The sequence below is a fragment of the Tiliqua scincoides genome, chromosome 2, assembly GCF_035046505.1.
Source record: "Tiliqua scincoides isolate rTilSci1 chromosome 2, rTilSci1.hap2, whole genome shotgun sequence".
Lineage (NCBI taxonomy): Eukaryota > Metazoa > Chordata > Lepidosauria > Squamata > Scincidae > Tiliqua > Tiliqua scincoides.
The window spans coordinates 154,039,499-154,064,526 of record NC_089822.1 but is presented as its reverse complement, the minus strand read 5'-3'; the positions used below and the strand labels follow the sequence as shown (position 1 = coordinate 154,064,526).

General features: G+C 42.9%; 1 protein-coding gene across 3 annotated transcripts in view; it reads left to right on the top strand.

Moving 5' to 3' along the window:
* ABCC3 (ATP binding cassette subfamily C member 3) overlaps positions 1-25,028 on the top strand; it is an 81,851-nt gene that overhangs the window by 43,721 nt on the left and 13,102 nt on the right. The window contains exons 10-24 of one of the 3 annotated variants that reach the window (XM_066613637.1): positions 1,383-1,544; positions 2,284-2,376; positions 3,427-3,630; positions 3,805-3,951; positions 5,375-5,462; positions 8,590-8,656; positions 11,911-12,037; positions 12,129-12,305; positions 16,011-16,178; positions 19,271-19,454; positions 20,360-20,462; positions 20,569-20,719; positions 22,369-22,576; positions 23,136-23,446; positions 24,291-24,490. In XM_066613637.1, coding sequence (XP_066469734.1) covers positions 1,383-1,544; positions 2,284-2,376; positions 3,427-3,630; positions 3,805-3,951; positions 5,375-5,462; positions 8,590-8,656; positions 11,911-12,037; positions 12,129-12,305; positions 16,011-16,178; positions 19,271-19,454; positions 20,360-20,462; positions 20,569-20,719; positions 22,369-22,576; positions 23,136-23,446; positions 24,291-24,490 — 2,390 coding nt within the window. Of the gene's footprint in view, positions 1-1,382; positions 1,545-2,283; positions 2,377-3,426; positions 3,631-3,804; positions 3,952-5,374; positions 5,463-8,589; positions 8,657-11,910; positions 12,038-12,128; positions 12,306-16,010; positions 16,179-19,270; positions 19,455-20,356; positions 20,463-20,568; positions 20,720-22,368; positions 22,577-23,135; positions 23,447-24,290; positions 24,491-25,028 lie in introns of all 3 variants that reach the window. The other 2 variants (XM_066613636.1, XM_066613638.1) reach the window with 2 other exon arrangements.

Genomic DNA, 25,028 nt, shown 5'->3' with positions numbered 1-25,028 from the left:
AAAGATATCCCCAGTTAAGGATGAATGCTAATTTCCTATCCCATGCTTTATATTAAACAAAGTTTTTTAAGCTGTACTTGTATGACTCCTAAATGTGGCAGTTGAAAATTTGTTCTTAAGTGGTGAACCGTGTTGTATAAAGTTAACCTATGCATGTACATACCAAGCAGATTTGGTGTGTTGTGCACAGTGGATATGCTGTTGTATGTGTGCCTACATATAGTAGTGTTCACACACTGGGAGAGCTACAGCCAACTACAGTTGCCCGTGACTTTCAGAAATGCATCTCCTTTGTGTTGAACCATCCAATTAGGCAGATGTTTTGCACTTCCCCAAATCATTTGTATGAAGAAGTACATACTGTATGTGAATTTGCATATGTTTGTGTATTCAAATGAATGCATAATATAATGATACACTGTGTGATAGAAACCCCTTTTTCTTTCCATGGATGCCAGGGTTTTGACATAGTTTTTCCTAATTATTGGGGAGAAATTTGCATTATCAACTACATGAAAGGGCACAATAGTTTCTTTCATGCCAACGGCTGGCACAGAATGCCTTACAGAGCAATCCTGCGAATATTTACTTGGAAGTTTGTACCTCTGAGTTCAGTGGGCTCACTCCCTAGAAAGTATGAGGATTGCAGCTGTATGTGGCTGTTTAGGATTGCAGCCGTAAGTGGCTCTCATGTGGTGATACAGTAATATCTTCTGATGAGGTTTTTCAATTTAAAACTCTAGTATGGGAGACCATATAGCCCAACAAAGTGCAGATTGCTAACACCACGTTATGTAGCATGTAGGTTATTGCATTATCTCTTAATAGTGCTTCATGTTTATATAGCACATGTTAAATGTGGAAAGCTTTTCCTGTACGTTATCCTAGTGATCTTTTCCATGGCCTATTTTGCATGGCAATATTAGCCCCATATAATTTCATTTATTACATTTCAACCACCCATTCTCTAAAGAGCTCAGGGTAGAATATGTGATTTTTTTCTCTCTCCTTCCCACCTCACCCCCAACAATCCTGTGACTAAGAAAGTGTGACTGGTCTCAGGTCACCTGGTAAGTTTCATCACTGAGTGAGGATTTGAACCTGGGTCTCCTTGATCCTAACGCAACACTCTTAACCACTATACCATTTTGGTTGTGTCATCAAATAGGAGGCACTGAAGACTCCCTTGAGAGTTGATGGCTGAAATGAACAAGGGATATTGATCCCTGCCCAGCCACAAAGCTTATAGAATGCCCTTGGGCCACATTCCTTAACACACCACACAAAGTTGTTGCAGGGATAAAATGGAGGCAGGGATCATGTGTTTATGGAGGAAGAAAAGGATAGAACATGCATGAAATTGTTTCTCATTGTTTCTTCAGTCCTTAATCATCACCAACTCAGCAAAACGCTCTTCTACTGTTGGAGAAATTGTCAACCTGATGTCAGTGGATGCCCAGAGGTTCATGGATCTAACTACCTTCCTCAACATGTTATGGTCTGCCCCACTCCAGATTTGCCTCGCTTTGTACTTTCTCTGGCAGGTATAAAATCTCTTCAATATGTTCTCTGCTATTTTGCTTAATATGGAGCCATCAAACTGATACTTAAGCATGGCTGTAGGGAAACTTGTATTATCTTCAATATGTTTCTCCCACTAGAATTCCAAGCATTTGTTTCTAAAATATTCTATGTGAAAAGTGATCACCTCTCAGATAGTTGAGGGCTCTTCTCTTGGAGGCCCATGAGTGAGGTGCAATCCATTTTCATTAAAAGGGTCATATCAGGAATCTTGGAGAAGGAGAATCCTAGGGTAGGCTTTGGCAAATGGAGTTGGGAGAAGTTGGGGGAGTGAGCGACCATCATCTCGGTTTTTAATTACAGAGTAACTGAATATTGCACTTCTTCATGTCCCATAGTGTTATAAAATAGACCACTCAGAAAAGCAACTTTGCAAGTTCATGGTTGTCCCTGAATGCTTGCCAGTCAAGATATCACCCCCTTTATATATATTAACATGTCAGTTTTAGCTGTACTGAAGACCAGAGTGTTAGCTAAAAACAAAACACAGTCCATTGCCCTCTATACCTCCCTGAACCTCCAAGTATGTATTCTTCTTTACATGGTGGAGAGAGAAAAATAAGATCCAGGTGAGCTTGAACAGTGCCCTTGATTCTTGCATCCCTTGTAGAAAACCTATTCAGGTACCTATCTATATTGTGGTGGAAAGTGCTAATTGTAACAGAGCAGAATGATGATTGATGTGTTTTTCATTCGGTGAAGACTTTAGGACCTTCTGTGCTGGCAGGAGTTGCTGTGATGGTCTTGCTCATTCCATTCAATGCTGTGATTGCCATGAAAACAAGAGCGTTCCAAGTAAGTAAGATCTAGTGTTGTCACTTGTCATCCATTCCAAACTACTTTGATTTGAAGTAATGTGATTGCCTGGCTGAGTCCCTCTGAGGAAAGAATCAGGAAAAGGTTTCCAGTAGGCTGATCAAGACAAATCTTTCTATCTCAGGCCACGTGGCATGTTCTGGTTCTTGGCGGCAGTTTGCTAACCTTGGATTTCTGCCGTGTCCTTACAGCGCTGTGAGCTCTTTCTGGAGTTATAGCTTGCATCACATTCCTTTTTTTGTCTGGTGTTCTGCAATATGGTCCTAGTTATCTTCTGCCTGAAAACAATTTGCCTCTTCTCTGTAGCTGTTACTACAGAGGCTTCCTCTTGGTGGTATCACAACCTAACTCAAAAACGAATAAGAAGGGAAGGCCAGGTGAAAAAGGAAAGCCTTCAGCCCTCACAGGAAGGCTAATAGGGAGGTGACAGTTCCTAATCCCAGTGCAATCACTAGGGCTTGTGTCACCCAGTATGGTAGACCGGCGTGTCACCTCTATGATGGACTTCCTTCTTGCAGTGAACAGGGCAACACCCTGGGCAGTGGGTGTTGTGATTTACCCTTGCCCCACCCCTGCTGGTTCTTTGGCTATAACTTTTGTTAGAATAAATATATTTCAACACGATTTGTTTCACTGAATTCTGCTATATATATATGAAGGTATTATTCAAAAATATGGATTTTAAAAATTTTGGCAAGTAGTGGTGTCACTCCCCCATGCATGTTACCCGGTGCAGCCTGCAATCCCCACGCCCCCTCCAGCAACACCACTGCCTAATTTCACTGGGAAGGAGTTCCATAGAGAAGGCCCTGCTCCTAATTGCCATCAATCTGGCCTCTGTCAGAGGCAGCACGTGCAGCTGGGACCCAACTCCATACATGCACAACATTGGAGACGATGTGTCATAGTATTCGTTGCTTTTCATATCTCTCTGTTACTGCACAGAGATCCAGGCATGGGAACAGTACAGTACAAGTGGTGAGTTGAGGCCTAATTACCACTGGCTAATGATATCCAAAATCATTTTAGGTGGAACAGATGCGTTACAAGGACTCCCGTATCAAGCTAATGAATGAAATTCTAAATGGCATCAAGGTGCTGAAGCTGTATGCGTGGGAACCATCCTTTGCGGAAAAAGTTCTGGAGATACGAAAGAATGAACTCCGTGTTTTGAGGAAATCAGCCTATCTAAATTCTTTGTCAACTTTTGCATGGGTCAGCGCACCATTTCTGGTAAGCCTTGTTGGTGTATGTTATATTTTATTGGAGGATAAATATAATCTAAGCAATTATTGACTGATTCAGTAAAAGTCTACTGGTTTTAGTTCTTATGCTTTCAGTAAGGTTACTGTTCTTAAAATTAAGGTGACAGATGGTGTGTGTTCAATATATTTTTCTGGCTTTCAGGTTGCTCTGACCACATTTGCTGTTTACGTCACTGTGGATGAAAAGAATATCCTTGATGCAGAGAAAGCCTTTGTCTCACTCTCCCTGTTTAATCTCCTGAGATTTCCACTCAACATACTCCCCCAGGTCATTGGCAACATAGTACAGGTAAGGATATGATCAATCCTTTAAAAGCCCATGCTGAATACAAACCACCACACTGCAAGGGATGTGGGGGAAGCTCATAGTTAGGTGCCTGGCCAAACATATAGTGGCAGACCTGTTAGTTAAAACCTTGTGCCCCAGTCACATATAACCTCAGTAATTCATGCGTTAGTCACATGCAGACTGAATGAATACAATGTGCTTTACATGGGGCTGCCTGTGAAAAGTATTAAGGAACTTCAGTCAACCCATAGCGAAGTTATTCGGTTGTTGACTAGAAAGGGTTGGTTGTATCCTATTACCCCACTTTTACAACAGAAACATTATCTTCTAATCGGTTCCTGGGCCTAATTCAGATAGGATCGCCAATCCTCCAAGATCGACCTGAGGTCTCCCAGAATTGGCATCAATCTTGAGGTGGCTACTGAAAGCAATCATAGAAACATAGAAAAAGGGAGCTTTTTTGAATTAATGATTTTGCATCTCGTTGAAGGAAAAATCTCCAGGAATAGTGTATATTGGAGCTAGCAGTGCTGAATTTAAAGTACTGCTCTTAATTTTTCAAAGACTGCAGTGGTCTGGGTCCTGGATGCTTGAAGATGGTCCTTCTCTCCTATGAGCCTATACAGGCATGCCCTGGTATCCGTGAGGGGTTTCTGGAACCTCTCATGGTTAACTGAAACCACAGACACCTAGGGACACCCCCTCAACCTCCAGAGGTGAGGGGAGCTGGCATTAACAACATTAAAGCATTAGGGTGTTAAAAATGTCTCTTCCAGTTTTATCATAAAACTGAAAGTAGCTGATTTTTTTTTTTGCCTTTTCAGCCATTCTGAGGTCTGCAGTAGCCGCAGGCGGTCATGCGCAGTCTCTGTGGGCCTCAGAATACCCTCCGGAGGCGAGGAGAGCTCAGATCCTCTTGCCACCAGAAAGGGGATGTGCAGGGGGGCTCCATGGATCTGATCCATGGTTAAGTGAAACTGTGGGTATGGGATCCGCAGATATGGGGGCCCTGTAGTTGCATTAAGATTTTCCTCAGAAGCCTTGCTTTGCCTGCCTGCTCTATCTGGAATACAGTGGCCAGCTGCATTGAGAAGGACCTTTTCAGTTTGCTCTAAAAACCTGTCTCTTATGCACATGCACGCACCGTGCTTTGCATGTGATATCGGCAGTCCCAATCCTAAGCAAATCAGTCTTCCATTGTCCCATCTAGTTTGGCTTCCAGCCTGGGTCAAACTGTGTTATATCCTGGCTGAATAGCAATGGACATGAATTAGCTGTTACCCCTTGTAGCAGGAAAGTAATTTAGGGGTCTGACTGATTCTCAACCTTCCAGATGAATGCATAAATTACTGCTATCCTCTTTCCTAGGGCAGAATTAACAGGATTTCCAATTTTCTTAATATGCCAATGTTCTGTTTCACAGTCAAGTGTTTCCCTGAAGAGGATTCAGCACTTTTTGTCACATGACGAACTAGATCCAAACTGTGTCGAAACTAAAGCTATAACTCCAGGTAAAACACTAGCGTGGTATGTAAAGAACAGAAGATGGGATAGAAAAGTCTTTATTTGTATAGTGGGGCTGGTTTGCAGTATCTAAGGAATGCAGGGAGGAAGTGCTTTCCTGGCAAATACTTGCTCACTTTCATAGCTTATTCTGTACATGCATGAAATGACTGCAGCATCAAACAGTGACTTACTTGTGTGTATCATACTCCAAACACCACAGATATGTTATCTGTGTACACAATCAGCTGTTTGTGCTATAGATGTTTCTGACTGTTTCTCCTTTTCTGTTCACAATGATACTTCTCTTACTCACATGATATAAGGAGCATGTGAGTGTACCAAGGGAAAATGTGACTGTGATTGTATCCCCTGATCTTTCAAGAATGTTCACGTATTACTTCAGACTTATTCCCCTCCCAATAAAGCATTTCTACGTGACACTAGTAAAAGCTGCTTAAATTACCACTTATTCCTCATAGAATTTGTAGCAATCTGCCCCCAACTCCTTCTGGCCTACATTAAGGAAGTATGTAATAACTCACTACATGTTTCTGAGTTCTTGCATGTGCAGAAATGCCAGCAGTTCTCCAGCAGTTCTCATAGAATCTGTTGAAAGGGACCAACACGGTCAGCTCTTAAGAAAGATAAAAGTATAATATGTCTCATGCAAATTGTGAATCAGGCCTGTAGCCTTGTAAAAGTTTAACCAGTGTGATTGAGATGTAGCAGGTGTAATCCCGGACCACTTGGCACCGAGTGACTTTCGCACCCAAAAAGAAACTAAAATGAGTAAAAATGTTGCATGAGTGATCATAGCCTTTTGGAAGACATCACCTGGGCACATGTAACAAGCTAGAGCAGCAGTTTTCAAACTCTCAGGCAGAGTTTGAGAGCCACTGAATCTTTGTTGCAGGCAGCGGGGGCAGGGGGAGTGCCCAGCATCGCACCTTTATCTGGGTGCAGGAGCGTGCTGCCACTCACCGCTGCCTGCAGGAGCCTCCTGCGCATTGGGGGAGCCCAGTGCCAGCCTCAGCAGGGCTCCCCATGCAGTACAGAACCGTCCAGAAGGCAATTGCGACCACTTCCTGTTTCTTGATCGCAAAACCGGAAGTGGTCGCAATCGCCTTCTGGAGGGTTCTGCGCTGCGTGGGGAGCCCTGCTGAGGCTGGCGCTGGGCTTCCCTGACCTCCTGCAGGTGGCAGTGACTAGCAGTGTGCCCCTGCACCCTGATCAGAGGTGCGATGTTGGGCATCGCATTTCTGCCTTCCCCCCTCCCGGCCCCTTAAGGGAGAATTGACCAGGGCTCTCAGGCTGGGGCGTTGCAGTGCCCCAGTTTGAAAACCACTGAGCTAGGAATTTGATCACCAAAGGCTTACCACTGGGTTTTTCCCTCTTCTGACATGAAACTTGACTCCCTAAATGGGCAGGAGAGAAGGGGGTAGGTGCTCTGGGATGACTGATGTAACTTACAAGTAAAGCCTGCATGTTTCACAATGTCGAGACAGCAAGTTGGAGCTGCTCTGGCATTTGAGTACTCTTATATATCATTCTCCCCAGGGACACTCTTGTTGGTCTTGTGCAGCCATTGGGGATAGCCTTTCCATTTACAGGGAAAGGGGGAAGGCGGAGCCATCTTCAAAGTTGCTGAAAATTAGACTACAAAAGAATTTGAATATAACAGCTAGAGCAGTGATTTTCAACCTTTTTCATCTCATGGCATGCTGGCCACAAAAATTATCAAGACACACCATCAGTTTTTTAACAATTAACAAGGCACACCACATGTTAGTGAAAGGACTCACATCCCCCAATGGCCTGTCTAATGAATGACCCTCCCCTAAACTCTTGCAGACCATTTGTGGCACACCAATGTGCCGTGGCACACCGGTTGTAAATCACTGTGCTAGAAAATGCCTGACTAGGTGAGATAAACAAATGTGCATTTCAGTAATTGCAGCTGAATAAATATTTAAGCTAGGATTGCTGGATGTCCCTTGTTCTAGAGCATTTTCCCCTTATTCCATAAACACAGCTGCAGCATAAAGGGGCATTTCTGCAGAAACCCACCATCCTGGAACACTCTCAGGAGAAACATCCATTAGCTCTCCATTGTGTAGTTTTTATGTTTTGAGATTCTGGCCTGGCTGCGTCCGGATCAGCATGACTTATGGCCAGACATGTGACAGGATACTGCTTGAGGAAGAAGAACGAAGGAAGCTTTTTTTCATAACCATTCCTCGTGACCAGAGTTTCACAGATGTAGGTTGGCCTTGGTAGTGAAGCCAAAATTTGTGATCATAGGGTGCTTCCCTCTTCAGTGCCACTTCAGGGATGTTTACTCAGAAGTAAGCCCCACTGTGTTCTATAGGCCTTTTTCCTAGGTCTGTGTGCATAAGATTGCAACCTTAGTACCTGACCTTGTCAGGGACCATTTTCTGCTCTCAGAGGAGGTAAGGATCAAACTTGCAATTGTCCTGGACTGCAGTGAAAGCCTGGCACAGCTGTGGAGACCAGCCCTGTCCATCCATCTCCTAAGTCCAGATGTAAAAAGAGCCCAACTGGATCAGACTAAAAACCCATTTAGTCCAGCTTCCTGTATCTCACAGTGACCTACCAGATGCCTCTGGGAGCACACAAAACAACAAGATGCTTGCATCTTTCTTCCACTCCCCTCCATCTGGCATTCTGCTTACCCTCAAGCTCCCCTATGAAGACACCAAGCTGCAGCTTGGATTTAACTGGGACCACTTTATTAAACACAAGTGACCAGTTTTTAAAACATGAAACCTACTGAACAACTGTCCCTCCCTCAACAGTCTGGGGTGTATAAAGACTGGAGCTCATTTTAGCAAAGTGTCACTGCTGCCCATCATGAAAATTATCAACATTAGCCTTCCTCTTCTGTTTGGAGCTGGAGAGGGAGCAGGCACAGAATATCCCCACCTTCTCCCCAGTTTTAAGTCAAATTGGAAAGCTGGAGTTCCCCAGAGGATGATGGATACCATGATGAGGATTGGAAGCAGATTGTAGACCCTCATGTGATATTTTTACCCCACTGTTCTTTCTCATTACTACAGCCTGACTCAGACCTCTCTCTCCCCCATATTTTGCCTTGTTTTTTTGTTTGTACAGGATATGCTGTAATGGTAAAGGATGGAACTTTCAGCTGGGCGAGGGATCTTGAGCCAGCTCTGAAAGAGTAAGGGAACTATTCCTCACTTGTACGTATTGATATTTGCTTGCTGGTTATAGCCCTGCAGCTGAGGAGTTCTTAATGATAAGACTAGCCCCTCCTATTTGCTTGACCCTTGTTGTTGAAAGCTATCTGCTACCTAATTGAAGGCATATCAGATTTCATGTTGAGCTTTAGAAAGGTTAGATTTTTAGTTCTCCCTGTTGCAGAAGGAAAATAAAGCCATTTTATACAGTTGGCAGAACCACGGTAGACTGTAGCAGCATTATATGCAGAGCTCGCAACATCCTGAACTACTGTCTTAAAGCAAACAAATAAAACTGACATTTTAAGGGTAAAAAGGTGCAGGAGTGGGATCAGTAAAAATCACCGGAAGGTTCTGAACTGGTGCTAGCAGTGATGCACAAAGGAGGACTTGCTCCCAGCATGCCCCTCCAATTGAAACTGAAGCACCAGACCCATCTTGCCTAGAGGAGGCACAGTGTAGTAGATACAGGTGGGCACACTGTGGCTACTGACTGGATAGAAGTTGTCCATTCTTTAAATACTACATCTTCCTACATCTTTAAATGAAGGTGTTGGAAGGATTGGGCTGAGTTGTAATAAGATTAGGCTTCATTAAAGGAGGAATGGCTATAACTGAGACTGACCAAATGCCGGACAACAGTCATCTTTTGGAAATTAAAACATCTGTTATGTAAGCCTTTTAAATCCCTTGTTGGCAGTAGTGATTGCAACTGGCTGGCTGCTTTGAACATGAAGCCATCCATTACTGTATTGTGCATTTTCAGAGTATGCACTACAGAAGTATAAACAGGGGAAGTGGTTACAAACCTTTTCCCTAATGCCCTGGGTCAGAGTGATGTAGAACAGCAAACAGTAGTGTGGAGCAACAACACATCAAATTCTCTGGCAGAGCAAGGCAAAAGTGGATGCAATATAGTCGTTCAGGCTCAGGCTACGATAATATGGGGAAAAGAGCCCTGAAGCAAGGAGGGATATGAAACTGTGCAGGGAACACACAGCCCTTCATGCAGACCCATAGGCTAGAAGTCCTTCTTGCACATGTTTGAACACTCTGAAGCAATGAGTGCTATAAATTTGACACAGGAACCATCCGCAGGAACCATCCACTAGCCAACTAGTTTGGCTAGTTCCTCATTTTCATTGACAATGTTACCTGTGGGAATAAATTAAGTATGGAGTTATCAATGAGACATAAAAGTGGTTAACTTTGACTGGCTTGAGCCCATGCTTCTTTCTCATGTGTGTTTTTGTAAACTGAAATTTTGCCTTTTCAGATTGCAGGTGCTGCCCTGCTTTCCCTGGTTTTGTGCACTTGGAAAACCCAAGTACAGATGGCCTGCAGTAGGGGAGGGGGGAAGATAGCGAAAGGGACACAGTCATGTTCAGTTTCTTTAATACTGAGCTGTGCACCATTGGTAATTGAGGAGTCAGTGTATTGAGCTCAGGATTTCTCAATGTGAATCACTTTGCTGTATTGTGGAGACTTTTTTTTTTAAACTCCCACCAAGTATATCGGGCTGTAGTTCTACCAGCACCATGCGCAACTCCCTTTACATGGTTATGCTCTAAATCTAGACAAATGGAGCGGGCAGCCAATGCTCTTAAGCAATCTTTGTGCTTCAAGGATGAAGAAGCATTGTTATCTCTGAGATATTCAGGTCAGCATAATTAGACTTTTTCTGCAGAGCTTGTTGCATTGAAATTGTTTCGTAATGAGCTTTCGCACTTGTTCAAGTCATGACTCATCATACAGAAAAAAATCTGTAAAATATAGGTCAGTCTGGTTGATTTTGTGATGTGTCATAAAAGAAACATACTGTCAAACCTTTATATGACCATTTTAATGCACCACAGCAAAAGTCCACACCTCAGCAAACTATAAAAACAAAGATTATGTGAATCAGCCTTGCTAAAGACCCATTGGAACATGGTCAGAAGCCTTCTACACCCCACTTTAAATGGGATCCCCTTGTAGCCTCTCCCTTATTTTTAAGGTTTAGTGCAGGTGTGTTGTCATTTCACAAGCCTTTTTCAAACCTTCCTCTCCTGCAACCATTAACTCCCCAGTCAACATTCTTTATTCTCCCCATACCACAGAACCAAATCTGGATAAAGCCGATTAAACACAGTCTTTTAGTGGAATGTTGTTTTGAATTCCTGCCAGGTCAAGTACAACATAACTTGCACAAAAACACACCAGGTTTTAAGAAGGAAAGCGTGCTTGCTGTTTCATTATGAAAAATTCCAGAGCAGTAGCTCTGTTGGTCTGTTGTTGCAAAACCAGTGAGATTCAGTGTCACATTAAAGTGACACATTAAAGATCTGATGAAGCAGGGTCTGGCCCACTCTGGTGATCAAAAGGGTGGTGTTGAGGAAAGAATCAGGTACACCACTATGAACCTGAGCTGCTTTCACACCTATGGTTGCTTTTAAAACACACACCGCCGCAAATTAGCATGACCCGGTTGCCACCAGGAGCATGAGGTTAGGCGATGTTCCATGCCTTTCTCTCAACCTGGGGACAAACAGCCAGTTGCTATACTTGAGGTCCGAGGTAAAGTTTAAAAGACAAATAAAACAGTTTCTAACTAAACTTCCCTACTTTGCAAGTTTACTTATGATCAAGGTGAGTTGACCTGTAGCCCTCAGAATCAGAGTGGTAGAACACCTCAGAAATGATCCTTACTGAACAGGACTGGCCTCTCTTCCGACCTGGTAGAAATCTCTCACACCAACTCCAGTTGCCTGGCTCCTTTTCCTCCCTTTTTCTTGAGAAGGATGACATCCCACACTCTGGCTAATTTAAGCTTAACAGACCCCCAAGTTACCTGCTGCCAAGTCAGGTGGGTTAGCTTGGATCAGGGTCTAGGTGTGCAAGCTAAACTTGCAAGGTTTCGGGTAATTTTAGTCAAGGCTTTTGTTCCCTTGGCAATACCAGGCAGGCCTGATTACATATCCTAGGTAGATTAGGGGAAACCCTACCATGCAGCAGAGCTCTGGCAGAATGGTGAAGTTGCCAGGCTGAGTTAGTATCAGTATATCCATTTGGGGTTGACATTTAGAAGTTTGTTCATTCACTACACCCACAAAGGCTTTCATCACAATATATTCCTTAGTCTAAGTTGCCACAAGACTCTTCATCATTTGTTTTATTAAATTGGCCAAGTACGGCTTGTTGACAAATCTTCTGAATGAGCTTGTCCTAATTTTACCTGTTTTTCCCCCTTTTGCAGTATTCATTGGTTGGTCCCCACTGGTTCTTTAGTGGCTGTAGTTGGCCATGTTGGCTGTGGGAAGTCTTCATTGGTGTCTGCTCTTCTGGGTGAAATGGAAAAGCTCCATGGGGAAATAGCCATAAAGGTTGGTTCAGAGTAACCTGAGAGAGCATTAAGTGTCTATGTTACCTGAAAACTGATCCCCCTTGTGTGTTTTCTTCCATAACTTATTTTAGGGTTCAGTTGCTTATGTACCCCAACTAGCCTGGATCCAGAATGCTACCTTGAAAGATAACATCTTGTTTGGCCATGCTCCTAATGAACAAAAGTACCGAACTGTCTTGGAGGCATGCGCCTTGAAACAGGATCTCGAGATGCTCCCTGGGGGAGATCAGACTGAGATAGGTGAGAAGGTAAGACCTTTAATGGCAAATGCAGACAGTATGGCTATCCACTGGATGCTAAGGAAACAATGGGATGGTGGAAGGGTTGCAAGTCAAGGAAATACCCAAAGCTTCCTGCTTCAGTGCAAAGCAATCCTACCTGCAAGTTAGCCTCTGACTTGATAGCTCTTCCTCTACACTCAGCATATACTCATGACTACATATAATGATTTCAGTGCTGCCATTAGAGAAGGTACTAGGACTGTGTGTTGGGAAGCCCTCACTCGGATTAAGCCCTGCTTTCGAGGAAGCCTTGAATAAAAAGGAGAGAAAAGTATAGTTGAAAAGATTAAAAATGAGGGAGAAAATACTGAATAGAAAGGTGAAGAGGAATAGTTGGTGAAAAATGGACTTTAGTTAGAATAAGAAAAATGTGTAAAGGGGAGAACAAAACTGCAGAGAAAATAAAAAATGATGACGGGGAGAATAACAAAGAAGATAATTACGTTGGGAAGAGATGCCAGGATTAGGAAGGGCTACAAAGGCTGAGAGAAAAATTTAAATTGGGAGTATGGAACAAAGTGTGAAATGAAGAGAAAGGGTCAAGCATGGAAAAAGCAATAACAGTGAAGAAAGAAAAATAAAAGAACCAGCGACAAGGATGAATTTTGAATAACTTTTCTCTGCAGGCATCGAGAAATGCCTGACTGCCTTTTAAATAAATAAAATATAATTTTGAATCTCGTTTTTAAAAGCTTCATTTGAAACAGCATTTGAAAGAAGAGCAGAGTTAGGCGAAGGGAGTGAGATAAGACAATGGCCAGATCCTACAAACAGCATTGGCAGGGTGACAAGAGTGCTGCTTCTTGCTCTGCACCCCTGCATTAAATCAGTGCAGGATATGCCGTTTGCTGCAATAGGTACTAACCCACAGCAGAGAAAAACACAACCGTGATTTTAAATGAGACCTAAACCATGCAATTCACAAAACACATGATTCAGAGGCTGTTGTATAGTCTTCAGTTGTTAGCCAGGTCAAGCGAGACCTATATGCAAAAGCAGAATTTCCCCTCAATTTACCATTCACACAGTTATCCTTCCTGCATGATATTACTTAGCCTTTGTATAATACTTGTGAGTGTTTGACATTCTTCACATATATTACCTTGTCACATTTACAATGACCCTATAATGTGAGTAGTACTATTCCCCTGTTGACGCTGAGAGGGAGCAGCTTGTCTCACACCACCTAGTGGGTTCATAGCAGAGGTGCAATTCAAACCAGAAAAGTCATTGTTTTTACCAGGGATGGGCACTTGACTCCTAGTGACTTGACTCGTCACCAAACATTTTTGGGAGTGACTCTTGTCAACTCAAGTCTTGGATGTCGCTGACTCCGACATGAGTAGCAACTTGGGGACAGTGAGTCTAATGAGTCAGGACTCAAGGTGACCTGAGTTCCTATTTTGTGTGTGTGCGCATGTGGGGTGTGTTACTTACATTTTATTTTTTGCTTCCACATCATGCTGAAAGACTGCATGGGCAATCCAGACGACAGTAGCAGACAGGTAGCAGTAGGTGGAGGTTAGGTTAATTCCAGGAGGTGAAGACAGGGGGGTTGAGGGGAGGCTTAAGTGGCTGCATGAGTCTCATTTCTCAAAATGACTTGTAACTTGACCCAAAAGACTCTAAATTTCTTGCGGGTTGAATCATGATGGCTGCGTGCTATGACTTGCGAATCGAGTTGTGACAGATGGGATCACTGACTTGGGGTTCAATTCGTGGCTTGAGCATATCCCTGGTTTTTACACTATAGTTCAGTCTATTTGCCATTACACTACACTAGCTGTCCCTGTTTCACTGCAAATGTTTTTAAGGAGTGCTGCCTGAAGTTGGCTGTTCTGTATACACATGTACATAGTGCCGGATGCATGTCAGGCAAGCATGACCAAGTTTTGTGATATTTTGAATTGGACTGATGGCAAGGAAGACTTGGGTCCAACAGGTCTTAGAAAAATGACCAACTTTAATTCTTCAGAGCGACTTTTGCTAGCTGGGTTAGGAGAGGTCTCACCTGCTTTCTGGGATATTCCTGTCAAACCTTGCTTAGTAAGCAGATTTATATATTTAAGCAAGCCGCATTCTAAGGCTTCCTGACTTCAGAGTAAACAAAGTTGTTAGTAACACACAAGATGAACCTTCAACCTTAGCTTCCCTCACCACTTTCCTGGCAAAATTCGGTCAAGGGGTGCATGCTGAGGCTTGGGTCTCCAGAACAAGTTTGTTTCCGCATCCCTTGGTAGGGTGCTGAACAAGAGGCCATTCTCCATTCTTCCTGTTATTGCAAGCTGCTGCTCACAAGGAACCTTGCCCCTGGAAAACAACTTTGGTTGCCTTGTTCTGCTTCCTTCCTTGGAACCAAACTTCCAGGCTACTGCCTAGCCATCCTGGGTTTGCCTTTCAAGCCGCCTTGCCTTCTTTCCCCCCAACTTTCAACCTGGAGTCTTGGCACCCTAGCCCTACAATTTCTGCAAGTTCACCTCAGCAGGCACAGCTAGTTAACCTTGGCAAACATGACCATGGGCCTACATGGCCCCTCTGTCTTCTGTGTCTTATGTTTGATCAACTTGACAATGCACTTAGCATTTCTGTTTTTTCCTTTTTGGTGTAATTGTGGTGAGTGTGTGGTAGTCCAAGAAGTCCTCGAGTATCTTTTTCCTGTTTAAGGAGGAGATCCAGATATCAGCCCTTTAATTATCACAGCAACTGTTGCCCAACTGTGTAACTGGGCACCCATCTGAGAGGCACACTTCTCCCATCACAAATGAATGGTGTTTTCATGGCCCTCTAAGAGGCTTGTTTCTTTTCTGTAGCCCAGGTTCAGGATACAGATAAAAAAGACCCTGCCACAGTCTCACTGGATTGTGGCTGGAAACCTGGGGCTTCCCTGCTTCTCCTTTTTTTTACCTTGGCCCTTTCTTCCCCCTCTCTTCTCACCCTCACAAACCCCTGATTATTCAACTAAGTTCCCCCAGGATTATTGTCCAGATTTCCCTACGTTCTTCCTCTTTTTTTCTCCTCTTATTTGTGCCATTATGTGCCCCCTTCTCCTTGTAAGAATTACCTCTCTCTACCGACCTACCTAACAATTGCTAACATTTAGGACCTAGTTATGTGAGTGATTGTAGTGTGTGTTGCATTTTATTTTTGTCTCTTCGTATTCTTTTCCCAACAATAAAAGCTATCTACTGTTGCATGTTCCACCTTGCCTTTCCCCTTCTCTTCATGACATTCCGTTGACTTGTGCCATGAGCCTCTGGACACACAGATTTCCCACATGTGCACATGTTGTTCATGTTTTAAAAACATGCCTGGTTTCAACATAGTGTGATTGAAAAATCAATCAAAGGATGTTGATCCCCCAGCTGTCTTTGCCTGCTACAATCGAATGATGGAGGTGCTAGCCACTTTATCTGTGTATAGGAATTTAGCAGCCATTGTTTCAACAGCTTTACATGTGCAGGCAGATGCTATGCAGAACTGCCCTGGTAGTTTGATAAGAACTGTCTCTGACATGCTTTGCAAATCCACCACTGTCAAGCTTTCTGTGAGCATTGTAATGGAACAGTTGGTCTGTTTAACCAAACATACCTGGTGGTGGTGGTTGAATCTGCTTTGCATGGATGTGTCTGCTGCATTTAGAAGTTGTGACATTTTCTCTCTCCCTTCACATAGGGTATCAATCTCTCGGGTGGTCAGCGCCAACGAGTGAGCCTTGCCCGCGCTGTGTTCAGTGACGCAGACATTTACTTGCTGGATGACCCTCTTTCAGCTGTGGATTCGCATGTGGCCAAACACATCTTCGATCAAGTCATTGGACCTGAAGGAACGCTTAAAGGAAAAGTGAGCCTACAGAGATCTAAAAATCAGCATGCTTGCAGTTGCTTCAGCATAATAGCGCCCATGGTAGCGCATATCAAATCATGAGAATTTCAGCTTTCATTTGAAACAGGGATTATGTTTCTACTTCTCAAGGTTGTGGACAGTTTTCTTTAAAATACCTGAATAGTGTTTACTTCCTTATTAAGTGGGAAAGTTCCAGCGATCAGAAGACAAGATTTCTTCATTTCTTCTGATCCAAACTCTCTCTAGCCCCTTTCCCAATGAAAAGGGGCTATGAGAAGAATAGCTTTGCTCAGTACCAGATGCTATTCCTGACAATGCTTTGATGTTACAAAACCATTGATTGGGATCTGCAGTAGTCCTGGCACTGGTCCGCTCCCAAATGCTCTTCACTTCTTTCTCCTTCCTTTCATTCTGCCACTTGTGCAGGGGAAAGGTACTTAGCATTTGCTGGACAACTTCCAGTTACTTACTTCAAAGATTGAAAGGAAGGGAAGTGTATTATTAACTTATTTATTTCCACATTTTTATACTGCGCCTCCTCAGTATAGGAGGCTCAGTGGTGAGCTCAGTGGTGTACATTGTTGCTTCCCTCCTTTTGTCCTCGCAACAGACCTGTGAATTTGGTGAAGCTGAAAGAGAGTGACTGACCCAAGGTCACCCGGGAAGCTTCCTGGCTGAGTGGGGATTTGAACCTGGATATTTCAGGTCTAAGTCCAACTCAGAACCATTACACCATCCTGGCTCTCAAATAATACTGTATGTCATTGCCGTTCATCTTCTCCATCCTGGGGCTCTAATCTCATTGCTCCTCAGTTGGTCTCTCTTGAATTCTCCCTTCCACATTGCTGAAATCTAGGGGGAAAAACACAGAAAAAACAGAAACCAAGCTTTGTCCCAATATGTATATGGTGCTTCCCCCAGTTCCTAAGACTGACATTGTCCAGAGAAAAGGAGGGCATGTGGTGGGTGGGGGTGATACTCTTTCCACTCTCATACAACACCAGAACCAGGGGACATCCACCAAAATTGAGTGTTGGGTGAGTTAGAACAGGCGAAAGAAAACATTTCTTTACTCAGCGTGTAGTTGGTCTGTGGAACACCTTGCCACAGGATGTGGTGATGGCATCTGACCTAGATGCCTTTAAAAGGGGATTGGACAAATTTCTGGAGGATAAATCCATCATGGGTTACAAGCCATGGTTGTGTATGTGCAACCTCCTGATATTAGAAATGGGTTATATCAGAACGCCAGATGCAAGGAAGGGTACCAGGATGCAGGTCTCTTGTTGTCTTGTGTGCTCACTGGGGCATTTGGTGGGCCACTGTGAGATACAGGAACCTGGACAAGATGGGCCTGTGGCCTGATCCAGGGGGGCTGTTCTTACGGTCTGGGGCAGGAGAAGAGTAAGATTCCTATGGCTGCAATCCTATTCACTTCTGAGCAGACAAGCACAGGATTGTGCTATAAAGTGTGCAGGTATCTGCTGCAATGGTTGGAACCTCAAGAACTATAGAAGGTCTCCAAAGAAAAGCTTCTATGCTCACCCATGTTAAATAAGGCCTATAGTTAACTTGCTAGCTGGTTCCATAGGCTGTCACATCTTCAGGGATCTAGTTTAAAGATTCCAAAGGCCTTCATCCTTCTTTCTGCTGTCCTGTCAAAGAGGAAAGTATACAGCTGGTCCAGTTTTCCCCTTGAGACCTGTGGCTGATCACTGGGAGCAAAAGCTCTTGGAAAGTATGCAAGCAAGACAAAGAACTGAAAAAAGAAAGTTGAATGTGGTTAACAGAAGGCACTATTTCCCCATGCTTAATTTCTACTCTCAAAATAGTTTAGTAGCAAGGCCTGTGTAAGATGTGGGCAGTGGAATACCAGCATAGATTATGTTTTTCATTTTATCTGAATGAGTTGTAGTACATTTGTGCTGATTCCCCCCCCCCCAGTTTTACTTAGGCCTTAACATTTTCTCTCTCTTCTTCTGCTGTTGGCATCTTTCTTCTTTACTTCTCCTTTTTTATCAGTCAGTTACAATCTTTGTTCTTTCACTTCTACTTTCCTTCTGCTCCTGATTATTTCTTGATTTGACTGCCACTGTGTGCATTCCATTTATCCTCCACCTTGACATAGTTCTTCTATGAGGGTGACACCATGTGTTGCAAATGAAATAGAGCTGCCACTGCTCCATGAGCCTTTCTCCCTTCTTGGTAATGTTTAGTATAACAAAACATGTGGCAAGTTTTCTTTACATTGCATAAATCCTCCCAGTTGTCATCTCATATTTCAGGGGTTGGGGGAGGGGGAGAGGCGGACATGTCCCATAGTTTTGTCCCTTAAGAACAAATTGATCTGTGTCTGGACGCCTGATTTATGAACCTTTGGTCTGGCATGAGTCCAGACACAATGGTGATCTTCTGCATTGCAAATTAATTTCTTTCACTTGCACTTTTGCATTTGTTGTCTTTGTGTCTTCAGCTTTTTGCACTTATTTTCTCTTTTCTATGTTTGCCCACTGTGTTTTTTATCTTAAATAAATACGTATTTATTGGCAATATCACTTTTCTATGCAATTTATCTTCAGTTGCTTTAGCTGCTGTTGTTTTCCTTCTCCTTTCTTAGCACCACATTCTGAGATTACTCATCTTTTTAAAAAATATTGTTCTCTATTTCCATTCTTTCTCACGTATCTTCTGTTGCATACACACTTTTTACCTTTTAACTTTTATTAGGGTGTTTCTTTGCCTACCCTGCCTTATTTCCTGCATTTTGGCAAGTTGTTGTCACTCCTGTCCAGAAAAATAATCCTTTTGATCTCTCTTTCCTGGTCTCTTCATTAAATTATTACATAATTTCATTCTGCCTGAAGTTCAGACCTTAAAAACTCCCATTCAACTGGTTCTTGCCAATCCATCTTTGAATTACAGACCTACAAGGTGCATGAACAAACTAGTTTGGTCACTTTATGATGTCTTACAATAGTTGTTCATTTCATGTATACATTCAAGGCCATGTGGTGGTGGTTTGGTGTTTTGTTTTTACTGACATTAATTTTACCAAGCAGCTCCTGACCGTTGTCTTGTTTCATTTTCAGACTCGCATTTTGGTGACCCATGGCATCAGTTTCTTGCCTCAGGTGGACTCCATAATTGTCCTTGTGGATGGTAAAATCTCTGAAATGGGGTCCTACCAAGAGCTTTTAAAACAAAATCAGTCTTTTGCAGAGTTCCTCCGTAATTATGCACCTGATGAAGACATAGAGGAGGATGAACCCACAGGTGAGGAGTTTTTCCACTTTTGTCTTGTGGTATCTTCAATCTGTTAGTCAAGACCAAAGATCATGCCGTATTAAAAGGGCCAGGAGCAGTTTGAAACTGCCTTTATTTTTTGAAAGAGTACTTATTCATATGTTTGCATGAATATATTGCTTCTTCTCCACATTTCTTTAAAAATTTCCTGTAGAGCTGAAATTGAGTAAAGCAGGACCTTCTTGCCATCTGGTCATTTCAGTGCTCTATTGATTTCTAGGGCAATTGGTCTAATCAGGACAGGAAATAACACTTTTTTCTCACTGTGAGGCTCTCCTTTTTCCTTCTTTCAATGGACACTAACATTTTGCCGATTACTGTTGCTGGATCAGGACAAATGCCAACTTACACTTGTTGCTCTGTTATTGCCTTGTATGTACATCAACCATAATTCACAGTGTCATATTATGCCCCTGGCTTTCTCTTGGATGTGCCATTACTTGGGTCCATTATATCCACTTAGGGCGCAATCCTAACCCCTTATGTCAGCACTTACATAAAGGCAATGCAGCTCTGAGGTAAGGGAACAAACATTCCGTTACTTTGAGGTGGCATCTTTGAGTGACACCCAACTGCAGGATGCAGCACATGTCCCATTGGCACCGCTATACCAGTGCTGGAAAGCACTGACATAAGGGGTTAGGATTGCGCCTTTAATATGGCAGAGCTGACACACCAACCCACCCAAGCCTACTTATCAAATGGATTTGCAAGGGTTGCCTAGAGGCCCATTGCCCTGTAGTCTAAAACTGCTGGACTCCCCTTTAACTCTCACATGTTTGAGACTTAGGAAGCTCTACATTCAGCACAGACTTCCTGAAAGACTGGTGCAGCAGAAAGTCAAAATAAACTAAAAATGCACTCTTCCACAGTAGTAGAGGATGAGGAAGTCCTGCTTGCTGAAGATACACTGAGCAACCACGCAGATCTGGCTGATAGTGAACCAGTGACAAATGAAGTCCGCAAGCAATTCCTGAGGTAAATGTGGGTGCCATTTTAAAGGCACAGAAATTATGTACACTTATCTTTTCTGCAGCTCAGTGGCCTGTCACGTTTATGGGGGTTTCTTTGTCTTTTTGATTAGACAACTCAGTGTAATATCTTCAGATGGGGAATGTCCTAGCAAAATGTCAACAAAAAGACGGCTGTATGATAAAAAGCCACCTGAGTCTCCTTCACCCAAAAAGGGTCTTTCTGAGAAACTTATCCAGGCTGAAGGCATTGAAACAGGCACGGTAAGAAACACTTGCTTTTAAAAAGTACATGTACCAAATAAAAACACACTTATCCAGATATATGAGGCATGTAGAAGTAGAAAAGCAGTAAATTCAAACAACAGTTGGAGAAGTTCAGCACATTGGAAAAGTGTTTTTAAACTCTGTCCTAAGAAACTCAAATCAAGAAAAAAATTGTTTCACTCTTCCCAAAATTTGTTAAAGAGAAGAAGGGTGAAGGAAAGTAAGGTTCAAATTGAATTATCTTGTAGAATTACTGGTGTAATTAGCCCTATAATTCAGTATCTGCTGGCAATTCTATATGTTGCTCCCTTTCATGCCGTGCAACACAACAGATTGAGGACACATTCCTAACCAACTTTCCAGCATCGAGGTAAGGGAAATGCAGCTCCAAGATAAGGGAACAAACATTCCCTTACCTAGAGGAAGCCTTCATGACTGCCACTCAACTGCAGGATGTAGCACATGCCCCATTGGCACAGCTGTGTCAGTGTGAGAAGTTGGTTAGAATTTGAACCTAAAAGAATAACAAAGGAGCTAAAACACTTGGGCCTATCTAAGATCCTGTAGCATGATCAGCGTAAGCAAGCCTCAAACACAAATCATAGGAGGCACTGGCCATCACTCCACATCCCTCCCTGAGTGTGGAGTGGAGGGCACTGTATACGTTGTGGGTTGAACTCTAATAGGTTATCTTGTTAACTTGGAGGATCCAGGTGGCCACAAGCCCCAAGGACCATCTGAAATACTGAAGCTCAATGTCTACAATGTGTATTTTGATATCATGAGGCTACCTTCTGAGATATTACACCTTAATGTATGTGTCATGTCTCTTGGGATAATATGCTAGAATTTTTTTCTAGCAGCTCACTATATAAAGGTTTCTGAAGTGCTATCACAAATTGATGCCTATGCAGTAATGCCACTTGGCCCTTTGTCACTGCACTTAAGCCATTTCTGCCCTACGTTGCGTATACGCAACAGGGATCCCATATGTATAACTGTGGGCTGGGCAAAAGTGGATTAATAGGGAATACAGGTGTATGAAAGAATACTAATGCTGATAATTTTCTCTCCATTAGAAGCAATAGAGCTGTTTTTACCTAAACTTGTCAAATATGTATCCTCTAGGCTCTGGGCTTATATTTCACCTTAGTAGATTTTTATCTTACATATTACTATAATAGTTGATATGTTTTTTGATATGCTGCTTCTAATCCTCGTATTGCTCTCAAATTGTTTATCTTCAAAGATGTCTGCTCATTTAGTAGCATTCTTTAGAGACTGCTTTTTAGCAAAGAAGTTTACAAAGTGGTTTACATAGCAAAAGCAATGAGAAAATGGTTTTTTGAGGCTCACAATGTAAAAAAGAAGCACAAGAGAGAAACAGCCACTGGGAATGATACTGTACTGCACTGAAGAAGAGCAGCTGCTGTCCTGCTGCTAAATCTAAGAAGTGCATATACAGAATCCCCTGCTGAGTCCATAAAGAGGCACTTTAAAATGGTATTTGTGTGACATTTTGGGCTTTCATCTTGGTCTTCTCTAATTTCCTGGTTCACTGGAGAAATCCTGCCTATTGTGTCTGTGAGATCCAGGCACCAATTTTGTCATTGGAACAAACTGTTTTCTTTTATACCAATCTGCAGGTCAAACTAACTGTTTTCTGGCAATACCTGAAGGCTATTGGTCCTCTGGTTTCTTTGTTCGTTTGTTTCCTGTACTGCTGTCAAAATGCGGCTTCAGTGGGGGCCAACTTCTGGCTCAGCGATTGGACCAATGAACGCGTGGTGAATGGCACCCAGCACAATGTGCATATGCGAGTTGGAGTCTATGCTGCCCTGGGCCTTTTGCAAGGTGAGAAGTGTGCTCCTTGCTTCTATTCCTCTATAGAAGACCATATGGATTCAAATCTACCTTGTTAATAAGAGGAAAAAGGGCAGGTGTTGAGTGTATTGTTGCTATGATAGAGTTTTCTGATGACTCCCAGACTGCAGTCACTGGTGCTTTTTCAAGTCATCCCTGAGACCAAAATGCAAATGATTGAAGCCAGAGGTTTCTTTTGAAGCTGCTTCAGAAGTCTGGGTGGCTGCCCTGGAAGCTTCAAAGAAACCTCTGACTGTATGCATTGGTCTTTCTTATGCACCCCATATAAACCATCTATTGTTTAGGTTGTGACCACAGAGGTCAAATACTGCACTGACTTTCAACCTGGAGGTCTTTCAAATGTCTCCCATTTGTTTGTCTAAGTTTTCCGTGTAAGGATTCTATAAAATAAATCAGGACCCTATATAATAAAAAGGGATAACTAAAGTGCTTCTTAAACAATGAAAGTTACAAAATTACTGCAAGAGCAGAACTACTTGTCAATGGTACATTTCACAGTCTGCTGTGTATTTTTCTGTACTGCAAACAGGGCTTCTTGTGCTGATCTCCTCCTTTACCTTGGCAATGGGTGGAATTAAAGCAGCTCGAGTTCTCCATGCAGCGTTGCTGGAAAACAAGCTCCATACCCCACAGTCTTTCTATGACACAACTCCAATTGGCCGAATCATCAACCGCTTCTCTAAGGACATTTATGTGATCGATGAAGTGATTCCCCCAACTTTCTTGATGTTCCTGGGAACCCTCTTCAATTCTGTGTCAACAATGCTTGTCATCATGGCAAGCACCCCGCTCTTTGCTGTGGTTATAATACCGCTAGCAATTCTGTACTTCTTTGCCCAGGTAATAGTGATGGCTTTGGGCATTACATTGCTTTATTGGTCTCCTTTTACAGAATGCTGGATAGATGTTTCCTTGTAGCTTCCTTCACCAAGGAAGTATCTGCTAGCTGGATCTGCCAGGTCTGCCTCACAGACAGAATTCCTTCACTGTCCTGTAGGGCTGCTGAGAAGAGTTATGGGCCTCACAGACATTTGATGGGACCCTGTTGGGTGCCATCTTTTCTCCCTCTTTCCTGTATACTTAATGGCTAAATACAGGGCCCAGTTTCTGTTTTTAAGACCTTTTTCTTCCGTTTCTCCCCCCCCCCCCCAAGAGAGAGCTGCCCATAGAAATCCAATAAAGAAATGTAAGATTTTAGCATAGCTGAAATTGGGCAGCATCGTGTCTGGGTGACTCACAAAGAGAGGCAGCCGCAAAGGCAGCAACTTGTGCTCTTTCTAATTTGGGACTTATTTTGAGTCAGGTTTTTAAATAGCTTTTTAAAAAATATTTTAAAGTACACCACATCTGCATGCAATTCAACAGAGCTTAAGGTTTCTGCATGCAACTGAATTCTGGATTTGGGCTGGGGTGGGGTTAAGGGGCCATTATAATGAGACTGACCTCTGTTGCTGCTGCTTTAGGAGCATTTTGCAAGGAGGAGGCTGGAAGGGTAATGGACTGTATCACCATGAGTAGAGCATTTTTTTTAATTACCAGCCTCCCTTTCCAGGGGAAGACTTCTCACTCTGAGACTGTAACACGGTCAGTCTGTGTCACAGTGTGCTGGTAGTTCGTGCCAAGAATCTAAAATGTTTGCATTTTTTTTGTTTATCTTTATGCATTTGAATTTGAACAATGGTAGCGCTTCTATGTGGCCACCTCCCGTCAGTTAAAGCGCCTGGAATCTGTTAGCAGATCCCCTGTATATTCTCACTTTTCGGAAACCGTCACTGGAGCAAGCATCATCCGAGCTTATAAAAGAGAAAAGGCTTTTGTTCACGTGAGTGACATGAAGGTGAATGACAACCAGAGAAGTTATTATCCTGGAATTGTCTCCAACAGGTAAAATCAATCTTTGATTTTTATTTTATTTTTTAAATTTGGTTTTCACTTTTGAAAGGAATAAACCACTTTTTTTTATCCTATGGTAGTTTTGTTTTGGACTACAGGTGGCACATTGCAGTCCTCCGGGGTTTGGTTCTGGGACTCCCCACAGATACCAAAAACCGTGCTCAATAAAAGCAGTTACAACAAAACCAAACAAACATGAGTCAATCAGGCAGTCGATTAGAACTGCTATTTTGCAGCTCGCTCTAGAAAAGTAACCCTCTCCCTTCACCCCGGCTCGGTATTGGCGATTAATCACTTCTGCATTCTATTGTTCAGCGAGCTGGGGGAGAGGGGTCACTTTACTTGGAGTGAGCTGCAAAATAGCAATACTAACAGCCTGACTCCCTAGAAAAGCAGTTTTTAGAACAGGGATTATAAAGGGACTTCCCCCCCTTTCTCCAGGGATCAGCAGGGTCCTCCTTATCTGCAGTGGCCATCAGTGTTGAGTCTAATCCATGGATTTAATCAGTGTATAAAAAGGTTGGACATG